The sequence below is a fragment of the Lissotriton vulgaris genome, chromosome 1_1, assembly GCF_964263255.1.
Source record: "Lissotriton vulgaris chromosome 1_1, aLisVul1.2, whole genome shotgun sequence".
Classification (NCBI taxonomy): Eukaryota; Metazoa; Chordata; class Amphibia; order Caudata; family Salamandridae; genus Lissotriton; species Lissotriton vulgaris.
In genome coordinates this window covers 888,182,486-888,200,946 of record NC_141685.1, presented here as the reverse complement: position 1 = coordinate 888,200,946, position 18,461 = coordinate 888,182,486, and the positions used below count along the sequence as shown (strand labels likewise).

Sequence of the window (18,461 nt, the reverse complement as noted above, 5' to 3'; positions counted from 1 at the left end):
ATGTGGCTTTCTCACCATGATAGGATTTCATGCACCAGGCGTCCCTCTGGCAGTCTTAATCCACCAGCAAGTCAGCCCAATAACAAACTCCTCTTCATACCTAACAGGAGGAGGGACACCCCACTGGTCTAATTATCCGCAAGTCCAGTCTTCAATCCATGTCTGCCTATCCCAGGTCCGAAAAGGAAGTTGAAGGATTCAGCCAGTCTTCAGTGTGTTCTCTTCCCAGAGCAAACCCTTTTTGCCGTGTTGCACTGCTTCGCCTTCTACGTCTGTGTCTCAGTGCAGCAGCATCAAGCGCAGTGTCAGTACCTTCTAGCAGAACACACCCGAGGCATGTAGCATCCAGATACCATTCAGTGTTGCTGCACGGTTCATTGATTGAGTGCCAGTGCCCAGAATCTCCCCCTCCTTTCTGCCAGTCTCCAAGGCTTTGCTAGTCCGGTCTCTTTTAACAGTGTCAACCTCCAAGCTCCTCAGACTTCCACTAGAGGCCTATAGCACACTTGCAGCGGCCCAGGCATCTCCCACTCTCTCGTGGAACTCCTCAGTAGCTCAGCCCAAAGCCTGACCCCATCTCTCCAGGGGGTGCCACTTGGTCGTCCTCTGCTCCCCCTTGCTTTGCTCCATGTTTACTCGCCACCAGATCTCTACTTTTGGGGCCCACCGAGTGCCATCTTGCCCACTGGGGCTCTACTTGAGTACAGGATTCTATCTGCACTGTTGCACCATTCATCCCATCTCCGCACCACTATAAGAGCTGTACATTCAGAGGTGGGCGTTGACGGCGTGAGGTTACCAGCTTGAGTTATTTCTAAAACACCATACTCACCTGGGCCCATAAACATTCATACAATAAGCTGGCAAACCTGCACTGAGAATAAAGATGCTTGCCTTATCCGCTTCTTCCAGTAGGATTGTACTCTGTTCTACCTCTTCTCCATGTGGCAGGAGATAGTCCCTGCTTTCTTGTCCCTCTTGCAGGCGCAGTCTGTCCATGCGGGGCGTTGGATGGTTCTTCCCGGGTGATCTTGAGCTACCCTTTCGGCTTCCGCCTGCTTATTGCTGATGGCGCCGCTCTGTCTGGGCTCGCCTTTGCTCTGCCTCTTCTCCTTGGGGTCTCTAGGTTGCTCTTCTCCTTCGGTGCTCCTCTTCCTTGCCTTGGCCTTGGGCGGAGGTTTTGTTGCCTTGTGTGGGCGTGGGGTGCTTGGCTTCCTTTCGCCTTTCCTTGTTTCCTCTGCTGTGTGAGGACAGGCTACCTCTTCATTTCTCTTCTTTTTCCTGCATCCTCTTTGGGGTTGGCAGTTTTCTGCTGGTGGGGGTTCCCCTTTGCTGGGGCGGCGGGCTCCTCGTCCTGTCTTAGGACTCGGCCCCTGTGGGACCCTCTGTCATAACCAGGCTGGTGGGGTCCTCTCGCAGACCCTCCTTCCCCTTGGGTATTGCTAGGGTATCTATTCTATGTAAAGTAATCTGCTAGTAGTCTTTACCAGATACATCGTTACCGAAGGTAAGTAACTCGTACATCTGATAGAGACGATTCTAGCTGCAGATTTCTTCACGGCCCGCTCTTTCTCCCCGTTCTGCGAGGACCTTTGGCTTGGTCTTCTGGACTCGCCTACCCGTGGGTGGCTATTTCTTCTGTGAGTGCATTCTTCCCTCCTTCTGACCGGATATTCGTCCTGTTTATTTGTTCTTTTTCTTCCCCTTTTGGCACATTGGAGGATATGTTTCTAGGTACGTGTGTGCCCTTATGCTCTGCTTGCTCCAGGTTGCGGCCTTCCTGCCACCCCGCCCCTCAATTGCTGAGTCTCTGGGCCCTCTCCTAACCTCTAGGTTGATGTCTTTTGACTGTGCCTCTGACCGTTGTTCGTTATGGGGGTTGTCACACGTTGTGATGGGGCTGTCTTGGAGTTTTGTCGTTCCTTGTTTGTCCCGGCCTGGTTCCCCTTCATTGTTATGGGTTGGGGTTTGTAGTCCTTCTACATGTTATCATGACATTTTACATGTGTTCTTTGTCATCAGGGGGGCTATCCCTGCACTGGCAGGGTTGCTGCTCGGGGCTGGGCCCTGTTCTTTCTTCTTTTTCCCTGCTGCTGGGTGCTGCAGTACCTGGCTCTGTTCTTTATGGTGTTCAACACCATTCCTTTTTCTAATTTTTCTGCTTTTGCACACTGTTCCTATACTCTCACAGTTTTGTCTGATGGCTCCGTGTTGTGGTACGTAAAAGTTCTCAAAAGAAAACTGATGTATGCGCGCCAGGGTGGGACTTATGTGACCTCGCTGACGTCACGTACGCAGACAACGCCTAGGCGGAGTCGCGTGATGCCGTCCCCCCGGCGCGCAAGGATGCTGTGGCAACAAACTTTCCAGATCCACTCTCACGCATGGGTATAATTCTACGTGAAGGAATCTGCTTCTAGAATAGTTTCTACCAGATACATCGTTACCAAAAGTAAGTAACTCGTACAGCAAGATAATGGTTACATGGGGCAGAAAATGATTTAGAAAATTAACCATTACCGTTAAAATGGTTAGTGCCACTGCTCCACTTGGAGGGGGTGGGAGGGTAGGGGGATGAGAGGGAGTAGGGTATGATAGACACAATTTTTTCAAGTAAAACTTCCCCAAGATGATTGGCAAGATTTCTCGGTACTTCAGGAGGTGATGATGGATTCAAATCAAATTATTGGTCTTGATTAGTTGCCTGTCATGGCCAGACCTTTTTATTTTTATTTTGTATTTTTTATATGGCCTGACCTTTTATAGTTGCTCATCACTCCTTGTAGTTTTATAGCTGGAGGCTCAACAGAGGAGTTTGAACCTTACATTTCCTGGAACCACTCTTTGCTGCCCATGGGGGTGATAAAATGGAATGCATAACGACCGAATTGGAGGCTCATAAAATAAGGCTGTTAAAGTGTAAGGACTACAGGAGGCATTCATACAAGCCTTACAACAAATGTTCTACGCATCAGAGGGTTCAAGTGCCAAGTGACAGAAGTATTATCACCAGCATCAAAAGTCAATTCAACCTTTAAAAGACCATGAAAAGCAGTTAAACACCAGCTGCTCTAGAGAAACCATCCAATCCAAGCAGTGACTCCTGTTGCCCCTCTCCCATCCTCCACTTTAGTGGGGAAAGTATCTGCAGTCATCAGGTAAAATGGAGGAAAATGACAGATGGGGGTAAAGATTGTGCAGGCTTGTGGTCTTCTTAGGTCAGGTCATCAAGTAATAAACTGTTCGATTCTAGACCTCATGAGGACAAGCGGGTACATTTTGGAGAAATTTCTGTGTTGGCACTCCACCAGATATATCCCTGGCTCAATCAAGGTGATTGGATGTGTGCCATAGCTCTCAAAGATGCATATTACATTTACCCATTGCTTCAAACTTTTTTTTTAGCAGTATTCAGGATTTCTGGTGAGCAGTGTACATAAACAATAAAAGGTCTTGTATTTGGGCCTTAAGTCTGCACTTCAAACTTTTTGAAAGTGAATGGTGGCGATAGCTGCGGCAAACATAACACTATCTGTGTTTCATAGACTGTCTCAGGGTAAATCAGGACAGGTCAACTGTAGTGCAAACCATGCACAACCTGGGAGCATTCATAGACCTTCTTTCAGCTTAAGTGTATGCTTTAGAGAAGAGACGACGTTATTTCCTGCATTGTCAAACTTCTTAAAGATGTAGCATCCAAAGGCCTGTCTGATTTAATCTCTACTGGGCTCAATGGTGTCCCAAAACGTACTGGTGCCAAATACCCATCTGCAGATGAGACGGTTGCAACAGTGCCTAGAAGACCAATAGTGCCACCTCTCACAGTCAGACAGGTTATCCCTCTTGCAGTTTGCAATTGACTCCTTTAGTTGATGGTAAAAAACACATTTTAAATTTACGTGGCAACCTGCTGAAGTTGTACACAGTTAATCTAGCTGCCAAATATTTTAATAGACCATCAGAAAATCTTTCTTGTTCAAACAATAGAACTCCTATGCATTATACCAACAAGCAGGAAGGCATGAGATCCAGATCCTGCACCCCAACATTAACATGTTCATAGAGGCGAAGCGTACGTCCACCATTACGTCCTTTTCCTTTTAAATTAAAGCTATTCTGAATCTGCTGTCTACATAAGAATAGCAACCCAACCAGGTGTTAGAAAGCAGTACTGCCATATCTTCTTGGTTTGGCAGTCTGGGCTGCAGTTTTCGTCAATAAAGGTAGACTTGAGAGCTAATATTGCATATAGAAAAAATACTTTACAAACCCATATTTAAGGGTACTCTTAAACATCTTAACTGGAGTGCAGCTTTTCCAGTGGATATAACTTATCCCTGTAAGAATAGTTAGATCCAGGCCCTCTGTTGTAGGAAACTGTATATTTTCCATAAAGACAAAGCCCTGATGAGACTCATTTGAGTTTCCTACCTAAGGTGGTACCGGATTACCATGTTAATCTTGATATATTGGTCTTCCAGCTTTCTTCCAAAATCTTTTTTCTCAAGTGGAAAGGACTTTACTTTCTCTGGATGTTAAGAGTTATAAAATTCTCTTTCCATAAGAGCTAAGAAATTAAACAAACGGACAATTTGTTAACTGGAGACCAATACGAACAGACCTAGCCAATTCTATACAGTCCATTAATAGCTGGGTTGTTTGTTTTATCTCATAATGCCTACAAATCCTTGTTGTGGTGGCCCAGTCTGCTGAAGATAGTGCGACTACTGTGGCATCATTCAGAAACATTTCTATTGCAGGTGCTTAAAAAGCTGCCACCTGGAAGTTTGTACATACTCTAATAAGACATGGCCTTTACTCGGATTCCAAAGTGGTCAAGACTCTCTGCAGAATCGGTTTGATTCAGTTCTGTACATAGGCTTTTTCATGTTGCCTTTTTTAAAATCTTTTTTCAGTTTGCCTTATTTGTTTTAAAGTCCGTCCTGAATGAGATCGCCTTGCTATTCTTTTCAGTGCTTAGGACTAAATAGCCTTGACATAGCCAATTGGTCTCGCCTAGCTAAAGAGGGCCAAGTTATTGGCTTTGCTTATGCCAGTTTAAATATAAAAAAAAAACTTTCAAAATACTGAAGGAAAAGCAAATCTTAATCTCAAAACTGTACACAGAGTTTAATAAATTCTATCATTATGACATGGTTTATTTTTCAAATACGTTTCACTCTGGAAACACTAAACGGAATTTAAAAATCATTGCAGTTTAAAGGAAGACATTTGCCATGGCAAAGTTTACTTTCCGAACACTCAGAACTGAAATAACAGGATTACCATAGCAAATGACCTGTAGCTGACCGCAATCTAACTACTACTTCTAGTGTTATACAGACTTATACCTGGGGAAATTGTCCTAATAAACACAGACAATATGACAGTCATGTATTTCATCCAGAAACCAGTTGGGAGACATTCGCCTCAGACGTTTGTGCTAGATGAAACGTTTGCCATTCTCAAGTTTGTTCAGCTGCTAGGGCAGCGTCTTTCATGAGTGGACAATGATTTCTACAAGTCCACTAATGGAAGATAAATCCACAAGTACTTAAAAGATACTTACGAAAAATGGCACATTTGAAAGTCTGTCTCTTCGCCACTATCAAAGTCAATATTCTGAAGCTTCGCCTACAGGTACCCGCAGTCCATTGAGAATCTTCAGGACTTTCACTTGCACACCACCTGTGGGTGGGAAGAATAGGAAACTTAATTTAGTAGTGGAGAGGAGGTCACATCGGAAAGATTAATTATGTTGCGAATTTAACACAGCAATTGCATAGAATTGTAAAAACACCCACCAACTTGGAGCCCAAAGTAAAAAACCCGCGCAAAGTAAGAACGGACCTATCTTCCAAAGGAAGCAAAACAGCTGCTACAAAAACAAGCAATAGAAAAGGTACTCTTAAAAAAGAGCCTACTCAACATACTTCCTAATTTCGAAATAGGACAAATCACTTCGACCCATAGACCTCCGCTTCCTAAACATGTTAATAAGAACTCGGAGGTTCAAAATGACAACGTTAAAGGAGGTTAGCTCCCTCAACTCCAGCAGGGGGAATAACATGGCAAACATAGACTTAAATGACTCCTGTCTGCACGTTCCAATGAATCACAGGCACAAGAAGTTCCTGGTCTTCATAATCAACACAACACACTACCAATTCAGAGTTCTGCCCTTCCAGAGTACCCATACTTAGATGAGTGGCTGATGAGAGCAAGACCTACACACAAGTACAGAAACCGCATAAAAAGAATGATGACAAAATATATATATATCAGTGCGCCTTAAATGAGCATCAGTTACCTTACACTAGGACCCTTTTGTTTGTTTTGTTATGCATCAGGGAGGTTAAAACATTTGCCCAAAGTCACAGGATGTTGTGCATCATTGCAGAGACTCAAACCCAGTTCCCCAGATCTGAGCTCGACCGCCCTTCTTGGAAATAAACCTAGTACCAGCGAGGGCATTTCCATGCGAGTAGAGAGTCCTGTCCATAAAACAAGAAGCTCCTATTACCAGAAGGGTCAGTCTCTGACCGTGAGATTATGGTATATTATTAGGAATGATGGGTTCCTGCATACCACTAATACCACATGCAAGGCTGCACATGAGTCCGATCCAGGAGTGGGTCCAAAACCAATGGTCACAGGCGACTGGGAGCTGGGAAGATCTAGTGTTACGCGAGGAAATGAGATGATGGAGGAAAGCTAATTTAACGACAGGAAGATCCTTTGACGCCAGCTCTAACAGTGATAATCAAAGACTCCTCGCGTATGGTTTTGGCGAGCTCATATGTAGAAACTCCACATCAGAGGGTATGGAAACCACAAGGGTCAATACAACACGTTATCTACTAGAGTTAAAGACCATGCTCCTAGCCTTACAAACTTTTCAGAAACAATTGTGGAATAAATTAGTACAAATTCAGACAGACAATAAAACAACAATGTTTTACCTCAACAAATGAAAGGGAACAAAATCCTTTCTCCTCAGGACTAGCGCATCTGATATGGAGATGCGCCTTTCAGAGGCAAATAACGATAACCGTGACAAATCTACCAAGAGTAGACCATGTGGAAGCAGAAAAATATCCATTTTACACGAGTCGGAGCTGAATTAGACCGTTATCGAGAGTTTTCAATAGATGAAAAGACAGTGCACTCCAGAAATAGACCTGTTTGCGACACCGCAAGGCAAAATGCCCATCCTTGGCTTCAAGGCACCCATACCCTCACTCCCTAGGGAATGCGCAGTCAGTAGACTGGTCATGGAAATGTTCTTATCCTTTTCCCCCAATCCCAGTACTTTCAATGGTGATCAACAAATGCAGGCAGTTGTGGATGACACTTGTACTCATAGCCCCTCAGTGGGCAAGACAAACTTAGTAATTTGATGTAATAGAGTTTCGTGCAGAAACTACCAGTACCACAAGACCTGGTCTTCATGCATAGAGGAAAAGTTCTTCACCCAGAACCAAACAGTCTAACGGCGTGGATCCTGTAGACATGGCATTTGGTCATCTGGGACTGCTAGAAAAAGCTATGGCAGTCTGTGAGAAAGTGCCATCTTTCTTGCATGTTATGCCCCCACGTTTTGCTGAATTGCTGATGTACTTTGACTGAGTGTGCCCTGGGCTCCTGCCAATCAGGTACCCAGGGCTCCTGCCAATCAGGTACCCAGGGCCTGTGTTCCTTCCCTAAAACTGTATTGAAGCCTAAACCCAATTGGCATCTCTGGCCACATGTCAGCCCCTGGAAAATGGTACCCAGGGCACTGTGGCCAGAGAAGACCCCTAAGGGCTGCAGCACTTCTTGTGCCACCCTTAGAGGCACTGTACCCTGACACACACACACTGCCTTTTCAGGCGGAGTGTCTTGGTGCAGAACAAAACAAGAAGTCGACATGGCACATATCTCTGTGTGCCATGCTCACAAAACATTGCCCTGGCATACCTCAGTCACCCCTCTAGCTGGGTGCCCTATGCCAGTGGTGTGGGTACAGGTGCATGAGCCCTGTACCCCTACAGTACGCAGGTCCATTCCTGAGCACTGTAAGTGCAGTGCTGCTATTAAGAGTATATGGTGCTGGGAGGTCATCATCACGAACTCCACAGCACCATGATGGCTACACTGAAGATTGAGAAGTTTGGTATCAAACTTCTCAGCACATTAAATCCATACTGATGCCAGTGTAGGATTTAATGTAAAGTGCATGACAGAGCAACTTACAGTTGCCCCCTGAAACTAACCCACTACCAGCGTCCTGACTGAGAGGCTGCTTAGGCTGCCACCCAGCAGACATGTTGCTGGACCCCTGGGTAGAGAGCCATCCGCTCTCGTGGGCCTGCTACAATGCACATCCTGGGGCGAGGTGCTAGGCCTCCTTCCCCAGGATGGGCAGGGGAAGCTTCAAAGGCAATGCCGCCTTTGTGAGCTTCTCCAGGCCACTTGCTGTACTCAGCAACTGGCCCCCACCGGTTCTGACCCCCACTCTGGTGGGAAGACAGGCGGGAAAGCCAAAGTGAGGAAAGTGGGTGTGCCAGCCTCTGCCAACCTCACCCCTCAGGTGGGGGAGGCAAGGTAAAGCACAATTCCAGGCTCTTGCCATCTTGAGGATGGGGAGCCCTACCCAATCATAGCTAGGATCCTGCCCCCTCCCACTGGAGAGTGGCAGGACAGTGGGTGTACTCGTCCCAGTCCTGCCCCTACCTGTAACACCCCTAAATGTAGTATTTAGGGGCACCCTGAACCTTCCTTCCTCGGATCCCGATTCCGAAACTACAAAGAAGAACAAGAAGAAAGAAGACGTGCCCTGCAGCTGCTAACAAGATGACAACACCAACTGACTTGGCCCCAGCCCTACCGGCCTGTCGACCCTCGAACCTGCTCCTGCTAAATCCCGGCATCTCTGGTGATCAGCAACCTCAAACCCCGGAGGACCTGACTGCCTCGCTCATCCAAAGACTTGGACTCCCACGAGAAGTGGTTCTGCTCAAAGATCTACAACCCCTGGTGCCAGCTAGGAACTGCAAATCCAGCGCACTCTGCATCAGCCGAGCCTGTGCCTGAGTGGACAAAGACCACGAGGACGTCCCCCCCCCCCCCCCACCCTCCCCCAGCCCCCCGGGCGACTGTGACCCAGAATCCAGCACCCAAGGACCCTCCTTGACACTCCTGACGACTGCTGCAGCCTCACAACGAGGGACCCCTCCAACCGCGACCAGCAGAGGGTAAGATTTCCCGACACCAAAAGACACCCCTGAACCCAGCGTCCCACGGCCCCCTGTACCCAACTCCTGGGTGTCTAACCATCCTGCAGCTTCCCAACTTACCTCTCGAAGTGGTGGTCGCACCTGAAGAATCTCCGTCCCCGAGCCTGCAGCCTTTGTTTAACTTCCAGCTTTCAAAATTGAAATCCATTGGGCGCCCGATGGCCCAAAAGCACCCTACACCCAGCCGCCCGAGTGCCATTGGAAGTGCAGCAACTGTCCTATTCACTTCTCCACTTGCCCCGTGTAAGTGACCCGGAGCTCAGCTCCCACAGCCGCGTGGTCTACTTTTTAGCAGCCACCAACCAAAGACCCCCTATCCTCCATAGGATAACATTGGGCCTACTCTCTCTGCACCCGACTGCTCCTGTGCCGCTGAGGGTGCAACTACTACCTGAACCTGGGAGACCCCTGAGTTTAACCCCCGAACCTTAACTCTGCTAGTCGAGTACTTACCTGAAAACCCATAACCTACATTTTCTCGTAAGGGTTACATTGACTGGTTTTTACTTGGAATTTCTTCTGTTGAGTTTTGAAACTTTAAAATATTCACTAAAAATCACCCGATCAACGAAAACGAAATTACTCACCTGTTACCAGGAGAGATCCCAGTGCTGGATCTTTGTGCCCAGCACTGACCTTAACAAGCATTTGCCATGCAATAGGTCTCGCATTAGGAAAGTTTGAGCCATTGGTCTTGTAAATGACAATTATTTTATTTGTGTTGGTTTTGAAAATAGCTAAATTAAAAGCTTTGTCATTTACAATGCCAATCGTTATAACTTTCGCAAATGTGACACCTGTAGCATTTGCAATGCAACATGTTTTGTATTTACGTGACTTAGATGTATTGATATTACAAATAACGGCTTTTAATTTTTTTAAATAATTAATACTTAAATCAAAGTGATTGTAATTTATAATGGCAATAGCTTAAACTTTTGTAAATAACGTTTGTGAAGATTATGTTCAGTGTATTTTATTGTGATGAAAATCCAAGAACGGAAGTGAAATAACATCTTTTTGTGACATTTGTAATAAAGCTTGAAACATTGAGAGAACATAATTGAACCAGTTATGGTTGAATGGTTGCACAGATTGATGTTGTGGTGGCGCTGAGTGATGTTGTGGTGGGGCTGAGTGATGTGGTGGGGCTGAGTGATGTTGTGGTGGGGATGAGTGATGTTGTGGTGGCGCTGAGTGATGTTGTGGTGGGGCTGAGTGATGCTGTGGTGGGGCTGAGTGATGCTGTGGTGGGGCTGAGTGATGCTGTGGTGGGGCTGAGTGATGCTGTGGTGGGGCTGAGTGATGCTGTGGTGGGGCTGAGTGATGCTGTGGTGGGGCTGAGTGATGCTGTGGTGGGGCTGAGTGATGCTGTGGTGGGGCTGAGTGATGCTGTGGTGGGGCTGAGTGATGCTGTGGTGGGGCTGAGTGATGCTGTGGTGGGGCTGAGTGATGCTGTGGTGGGGCTGAGTGATGCTGTGGTGGGGCTGAGTGATGCTGTGGTGGGGCTGAGTGATGCTGTGGTGGGGCTGAGTGATGCTGTGGTGGGGCTGAGTGATGCTGTGGTGGGGCTGAGTGATGCTGTGGTGGGGCTGAGTGATGCTGTGGTGGGGCTGAGTGCACTCTGCACCTCTGCACCTCTGCCACTCTGCCACTCTGCCACTCTGCCACTCTGCCACTCTGCCACTCTGCCACTCTGCCACTCTGCCACTCTGCCACTCTGCAACGTGAAGAGGCTGCAGGGGTGAGAAACACAACGGAATTAAACGTTAGTTATGACAAAACGGGAGGCTTTAAAAAGGCAGAAATGACTGATGCAAAAAAGCGGATGGACATTTTGCGAACCAAGAGGTTGGAGAGGGTTTAGAAATTACCTTATCCAGGAGATACTGTGTGGTCGGTCAGGATCAAAATGTGCGCCGGCTCCTGTGGAGTGAAGAGAAAATGAACCTCATTCACTGACATCCATGGATACTGCGACGGAATAACTACAAAGATGGAGAGTGAAACGGAAGGGGTTGGTTAAAGTGAGAGTCAGGAGACTTCAAGGGGGGAGTTTGAATGGGTATTGTCGCACAGCTGGCGATGGACAGTTCGAAAAATGTACTTACTGGGAGGAACTGTGAGTGGTACTCGGGAACAGCAGATGGGTGAGTCAATAGTTTCAACAAGGAGTATACTCGGTGATTTATTAACAGGTGATGCAAGGCTACAGCAAACTCGTGCTGTAAAAATATAAGGCAAGCATGAACAGCGCCTTAATGCATCGCGGGCTACAGTCTTTAAATATGCTAGTAGTTCGCAATGGATGAGCTAAGGCAATACGGGGCAAGGGATAACGAGACACGGCCTGGCGGCCATGAAAGTAAATAATTAGGGGGGAGGAGAAATGCGAGACACGGCCTGGCGGCCGTGAATAGTATAAAGCAGGGGGTGGGGGAGCGGATCCCTTTGAAGTGAAGCTAAGCTTCACTTCAAAGGCAGGCAGAAGGCTCGGGGAAGCTCGTGCACGAGCACATGCACTTCTGGAAATCCGCTTTTGAGAGCTTAGTTTAGCTCTTAGTTTAGCCCCTATAGTCTCGCCTATTAATCCCTGCGGGATATAATAGGCGAGCCCTAAAAAGTAATTACAACTGTGATTTTCCGAATACCTGATTTTGCTCCATAGGATAACATTGGCTGGTTTTTGCCAGAAATTCTTCTAAGTGTCGATTTTTGAAATCTACAAATATTCCTTAAAAATCGCCTTTGTAACAAACGATTTCTTTCAACTGTTTACAGGAGATGCACCAGGGCTACATCCAGGATCCAGCCCTGAGTAAGAAAAACATACGTAAATTAATTGATATTGCATTTTACTTAAAACCCCATTGAGCTCAATGTTCTAATTGTGTTTAACGTGGGTTGCATATTGCAACAACTATATCTATTGCATTAAAAATTCTATTGCTATTTGGTAGTATTCAACTGTGGCATCTCATTGAGAAAGTATTTTTATACCTACTTGTAGTTCTAAAATAAAACAATATATTTATATATACAAAACAATTGTCCTAGAGTTCAGTACTTGAGTGTGTGAGACCAATTGCTGACTGAGTGTGTACAACACATGCTTTACACTTTCCTCTGATACTGCCTTACTGCTCGACCAAGCTACCACTTTAGAGAGTAAGGTTAGATCTAACTTTAACCTCTGACAAACCTCTGGGTACTGTAAACTCTGTGCACACGGTACCTTACTTTGGTGCAGTATGTACAGAGCCACTGTCTTACACAGTCTTCAGGGAAGGAAGAAGACCAACAACTAGGAAATGTTGCGCAACCATATGGAAAAAATGCACACAGTGGTGCCAGAGAATCTGGTCCGCTTCATGAGAGGACATGTATAACTGCAGTTATCGGATTATCTCACACACCTGTTAGGAAAATGCCTAACTTATGCCTTGTCAAAAGTACCTCTGGCAGCAATAGTAGCCTACAGAAGGGGATGTATAGGGATAGGTTTTTTCATAACTCCAGTTATCAAAAGGTTTCTGGAGGGGGCAAAAAGAAAGACGCCGCCAAGAAGTGCGTCCACACCCATGTGGAACCTTAACGTGGTACTGATAGTTGATGAGAGAACAGTTTAAACCTACACATAAGGTCACCTTGATATTCGTTATGCTAGGAAACTCATTTCTAACTGCCATGACTTCGTTCCACAGAGTGAGCGAGCTACAAGCACTCACCATATAGGAACCACACACGCAAAAGCACAATGACCGGGTAGTCCTGAGGACTGATCCATGCTTCCTTCCAAAGGTCATACCCCACTTACACATAAACCAAGCTATTCAGATACCAAGTTTTTTCCAAGAACCAAAGACTCCAGCAGAAAGAGCATTACACACCCTGGACTCTTGCAGGGCGATAATGTTACATAGAAAAAACAAAAACAGTCTTTAACCCCTCCCATGCTGGTGACGGAACCGCTCCGTCACCAGCCACGGACGCGCTGTGCTGATGACTGAGCAGTTCCGTTGCGCCCCGCTCGTCGTGCCTGCGTGGCTCTGATTCCGCGCCTGTGCTGGACGTTCTGTTGAGCTGGCGGGGCCGTGATGGAACCGCTCCATCCTCAGCACAGGGCAACCCCCCCCCACCCCCCCCCCCCAACCCCTGCGGCGGAATTGCTGCCGCAGTGAAGGAATTAATGGAAAGCAACTATTTGTATCATTTGCAGACAGTAACAAAGGAGAGCCAGTTACAAAAAATCTCAAGATGGATAACTCTCACAAAGGAGAGCTGGCAAGCAACTAGAGACCAAACCAAGAGTACATTCAACAAAGAAACGAGAGACCATAGCCTTTCTGGGTATCGTTCCAGTTAACTTATTTATGGCAGTCACACAGTTGTCAGGAAACACGTTCAGAAAAACACTACTGTTGATGTACAGGTAAACAGAGAAGCACAAGTGGGACAGAGAATACTGAAACCTCTGTTTACAAGTTTAGCATCCTCTTCAACCCAACCACTGCTATAAAAAAAAGAAACACTAAAAAATTAATGCACAGCATGTGTATCCAGAAAAGGTTCATTCTGCAAAACAAAAGTTACTTACCTGTAGGAGTAGTTTTGCAGCTTGAAGAATTTTCTGGATTCACATATGAACCGCCTGCCTCCCAAGGAAATCAGACAAGTTAAGTAAACATGAGACGTTTTAAAAAAAAATGCAGCTAAAGGAAGCCCATGCGGTATTAATATACAAACGTTGTAAAAAAAAAAAAACTCGGGCTGGCGACCAAGAGTGGAGACTTTTGGGGAGGATGTTTGACATTGACATCAGAGGAGGCTAAATGAAGCACCAAGGTGAGGCCCGACAATGCCCAACAAAAAAAAATGCAAGGAATTTCTGGTCCCAACTACTAGATGGTGGAATAACGCACAGGATATGAATCCAAAATAATTCTTCAAGCTGCAACTCCACTCCTACAGGTAAGTAACCATTTCGTTTTCTGTAATTGTATTTTCCACCATTCCAATATCATTTCTCCGGCATTGCTTTTCATAGATTAATGTGCAGTTTTTCCTCCTTCCTTATTGAATTTTTTCCAAATTATTTTCTACTTTTGCTATGCTATGAAAATCTGAAGCTATGGTAACCAAAGGAGCTCAACGTCTTTCATACTTAGTGACTGGAGTTTGAAGAAGAAGTTTTTCTAATTGAAATGTTAACTGTTAGTGCATTTTAAGATAAATCCTGAGGATCTCAAGCCTGATTACAGGTAATAATTTAAGCATGTAATTCTAGGATATATATACCATTGTTGAAGGACCTTGGTTATGGGTAACTTTTTCTGACCTTTAGCACTGTTGTTTGAGCTTGGCATCCATTTTAGAGTGGCATGTACTACAATCAGCCTAATGTGACAAAGGATAAAAAAGATGCTATCAACCATTATTTTAGTTAAATAACTATAATACGTTGTTGTACTGAATGCAAGAGTTCTGAACCATGTCCAATTCCATAGATGCACACATGTTGTTTCTCGTAAAATTTTAAAGGCAATTCTTTAGCTTACTGCCACATTGCAATAATGTGCAAACCAAATTCATAGCAGATTCCAAACTGCAAACATTAGTTTGTAGCTTCTTAACTTTGAGTGCTGTGGACCACTATTTCTATGGACATAGACTAGTGAACCTAGCCTACAGAAGGAAATTCTATTTGCATTTCTAGTGACTACCTTTGCATAGGTTCTTTTTCCACAGCACCTATTTTTCCATTTATTCACAACACTAATTCTCTTCTCCTGTTTTGTCTGCTCTCTTTCCAGTATGACGAGTTGGTCCCCGCTTCTCTGACGACAAAACATGGTGGGTTTTACATCAACACTGGGACACTGCAATTCCGTCAAACATCTGATTCGGAAGATGACGACTTTGCTGGCAAGAAAAAACACAGACCTCCCAAAGTGAGTGTGTTGTAACACGATGAGAGAGGAGGCACGAGAATACCTGATCTCTCTCTCTTCCTGCATGCAAATATTATAGATCTCATTTGTGCCTCGTGCGTTTTGCATTTCATTTTGCTCTGCTGCTTAGAAACCTCTGTCAGAATACCAGAATTTTATTTTTAATTGCAACATTTTCTTTATAATCTGCGTAAATCCGGTCGAATCCAGATGTCTGCCTCCAGGGGGGAAATCAGTGCAGTTATTCAGCAAACAATAATGTCTGTTTCAGACTAATGTTGCATTGTGATAACTAGCTGATACTAGATTCCTTTTTATCCGTACTGCATGTTCATAGTTAAATATTTACTTGCTTCGTTGTTCTGCAAAGTGTCATTTGAATTGATTTGCATTTCACCAATTTGTTTTGTTTTGCTGCAGCAAAATGTCCCCAGCTTAATAGGCTTTGAGTCGTGTGTGTGTGTGTGTGTGTGTGTGTGTGTGTGTGTGTGTGTGCGCGTAGTTCTCAGATTAAGATATGTAACTATTTTTTCGCTTGCTTCCCACAGGTCACCAAGCTGAAGGATATGGAGGATTGTACGCTGAAGAAGAGGAAACGCAAAGAGGATGGCTTTGATAAAGATAAGAGGCCACGCAAAATAAAAGTACCTAATCAGCTGGGGTATGTTTTTACAGCACAAGGATTTATAACTAGATGTCTCCAATCAAACAAGCATCCTTATATTCATGTCCTGGCGATTGTTTGCCCTTATCTCTGAAATAACCAACATTTTTTCTAAAGCTGGTGTTATTTTCTTCTTTTTTCGCTTCTCATCTAGTTGTATTTGTATAACCATTCTTAGTTGGCTATAATGTGGAGCTCTGCTAACTGAGTCACCCGCTTACATGAAATTCTTTAGTGGCATGTTTCCTATGGAATATCATTTACACTGTCGTTTGAATTTCCACCTAGATGTAACACCATTTGTTTTACATCCTGGCTCCTTTGTCAAATCCAAAGCTTCGTGCTTCACAACACCCTGTGATAGCCTCTTGAGTAAATCTTGTTCTTCAAGCTCACATTATGGCAAAAGTATATAGCTAGTCTGTGGAGTTTTTGGTTTGCCGAAGTAGGGAGTTGGGTTCCATGCAGGGTGGTGTTTTATGCTTGAGACCTATCCACAGATTGAAAGTGGAGAATTCTTTCAAGATCTTTTAATTCTAGATTGTGGCACACAGACTATTGCCAACCACTTGTTCCTCGTAATTATTTTGGACTGTTAAATACTCCGTAGAGAAGATGCTCCTCCCTTGACGCAGTGCCCGCCCACACACATCACACGCCCAGGAGAAAGCTGGAGGGAGAACTGCGGCTCCGGGCTACTGGTCCTTGATGGCCTTTCCATTCGGGCTGAACCCGACTCTGAATGCCTGGAGAGGTGGATCGGGCTGGCGAACACTGCTAGTCTGAGCTAGGGGCTCTGTAGCTGCCACTGACTCGGTCGTTTGGTCGCATTGCTGCTTTTGCCACCTTTCCTCCGCTCCCTGCTTGCTCGTGGAGAGGGGAGTTTAACGGGTGTATGGCAGGGTGGCGGGGGAAGGGGGGCAAGGGCCAGGGTTGCTTTGGTGACTGAGCAGGCTTGGTGTTGGAAGGCCCATGCTGTGTGCCTCTCGCATCTCATGGTCTGCTGAAAGTTGGGTGCTTGACCCTGTTCCTGACCCTAGCCCTGACCTCTATTCAACTGAAGCAAGCAACCTCTATGTCCTTCATCCTACTGCTGCAGCCTCTACAGCCCTACATCTTCAACATCACTTCTCTCGGCCTTTGGCCTTTGTGTGGGTAGAGGCGGTGCCTTAAGCAAGACAGGGGGAGGACGTAAGTGAATAATTGGACAAATTTTGCATGTTGCTTTGCTACATTGCCAGAAGTATATTGTTGGACCTATCATTACTTGCGGTATTTGATTCTTGTCCCACACCAGCCACACGCACACCATGATTTCATGGAATCCATTTTTGCGGCAACGTGTTGTGGGTTCACAAATGTCTTGCCTGGTCAGTAATTAAGGTTCCACCACAGCGAGGTGCTCCTGGACAAGTGCAAGTGTACGGGGGGAGGGGGAATTTGCTCCCCCCTAAAACAACTTTGTTAGATTTGATGCTCCAGAGAGCAATTGGGATCGTAGCAACAGAAGTGGAGCTTACAGAGAGGAAACTCTATTGGTCCCAGAAAGCTTGCACAATCACTGCCTGGTCCAAGTAAGGTCACCCCGAATTGGAGCAGCCCTGAATTAGAGGTAGAGCCTGGTGTGCTGAGAAAGACACTCAGTATCTCACTCTTGGGGATCTCGCAGGAGGAGCTCCAGCAAGGTGCCAAAAAGAATAAAATGGACTGTCAAGAAGAAACAAGCAAAGAATAGCACCTTTGTAAACTCCCCACCTACCTCCAAAGCACCCTATAAACCTCAACTGCACTGTGGATAGCACAGGCCATAACACAAAACCAAGCTGGGCGGTCGATGTGGTGGAAGAACTAGCTGGGAGGATCAGAGTGATCATTGGACTAGAACTCACACCCTTTGTGGCTCGCTTGACCACCCCCACCACCATCTTAGTACACTGACAGAGGAGACCCTGCGCAACACTTGTCAGTTGTAGAACCAGGGTATTATATGATGAAGAAAACCAATGTGAACGCAAATGTCCATTTCATAAGGTCACCCAGTAGTACCAGCACAATGAAATCTGGGAAAACTGAGGATAACCTAGTGAAGGGCCAATGAAAATGCAAAATTGCCAACAGGGGCGGGAACCACTGGGGGCAATGGGAATGTGGTACTACAGAGAGACTGGGAACCTCCCTATTATCAACCTAACCCCTGCTGGGTGCCCTTATGTAGCAATTTTGAACAGAGTAATGGAACTGGGCGAAGAGCAGATAGAAACCAATGACAATCTGTCTAATAAGTGTCTGAACTGGCTCACATTAGAATAGGAAACGTCACTACCTCACTGGCCCACAATATGGTTTTCACTTGCAGAGTACACTGGATTGGGAGGAGTCGGCAGGATCGCATGGGAATTGTGTCATTATAAACTTTAAAGACCCCACTCTGGTTCAAAAGCTACTATCAAATGCGGCACACATGCGAGAGGGGCACACTAACATTGTCCTTCTCCCTCTGGGGTATTTTTACATTTTGACATCCTGTTTAGATTGGGTTGCTTATAATCCCCTTCTTCCCCCACATAC

The 18,461-nt window shown here is 45.7% G+C and overlaps 1 protein-coding gene across 4 annotated transcripts in view; it reads left to right on the top strand.

Moving 5' to 3' along the window:
- Positions 1–18,461, top strand: part of UBN2 (ubinuclein 2) — a 624,092-nt gene that overhangs the window by 139,342 nt on the left and 466,289 nt on the right. For all 4 annotated transcript variants that reach the window (XM_086958832.1, XM_086958824.1, XM_086958830.1 and 1 more), the window contains 2 exons: positions 15,092–15,229; positions 15,778–15,890. In XM_086958832.1, coding sequence (XP_086814958.1) covers positions 15,092–15,229; positions 15,778–15,890 — 251 coding nt within the window. The remainder of the gene's footprint in view (positions 1–15,091; positions 15,230–15,777; positions 15,891–18,461) is intronic.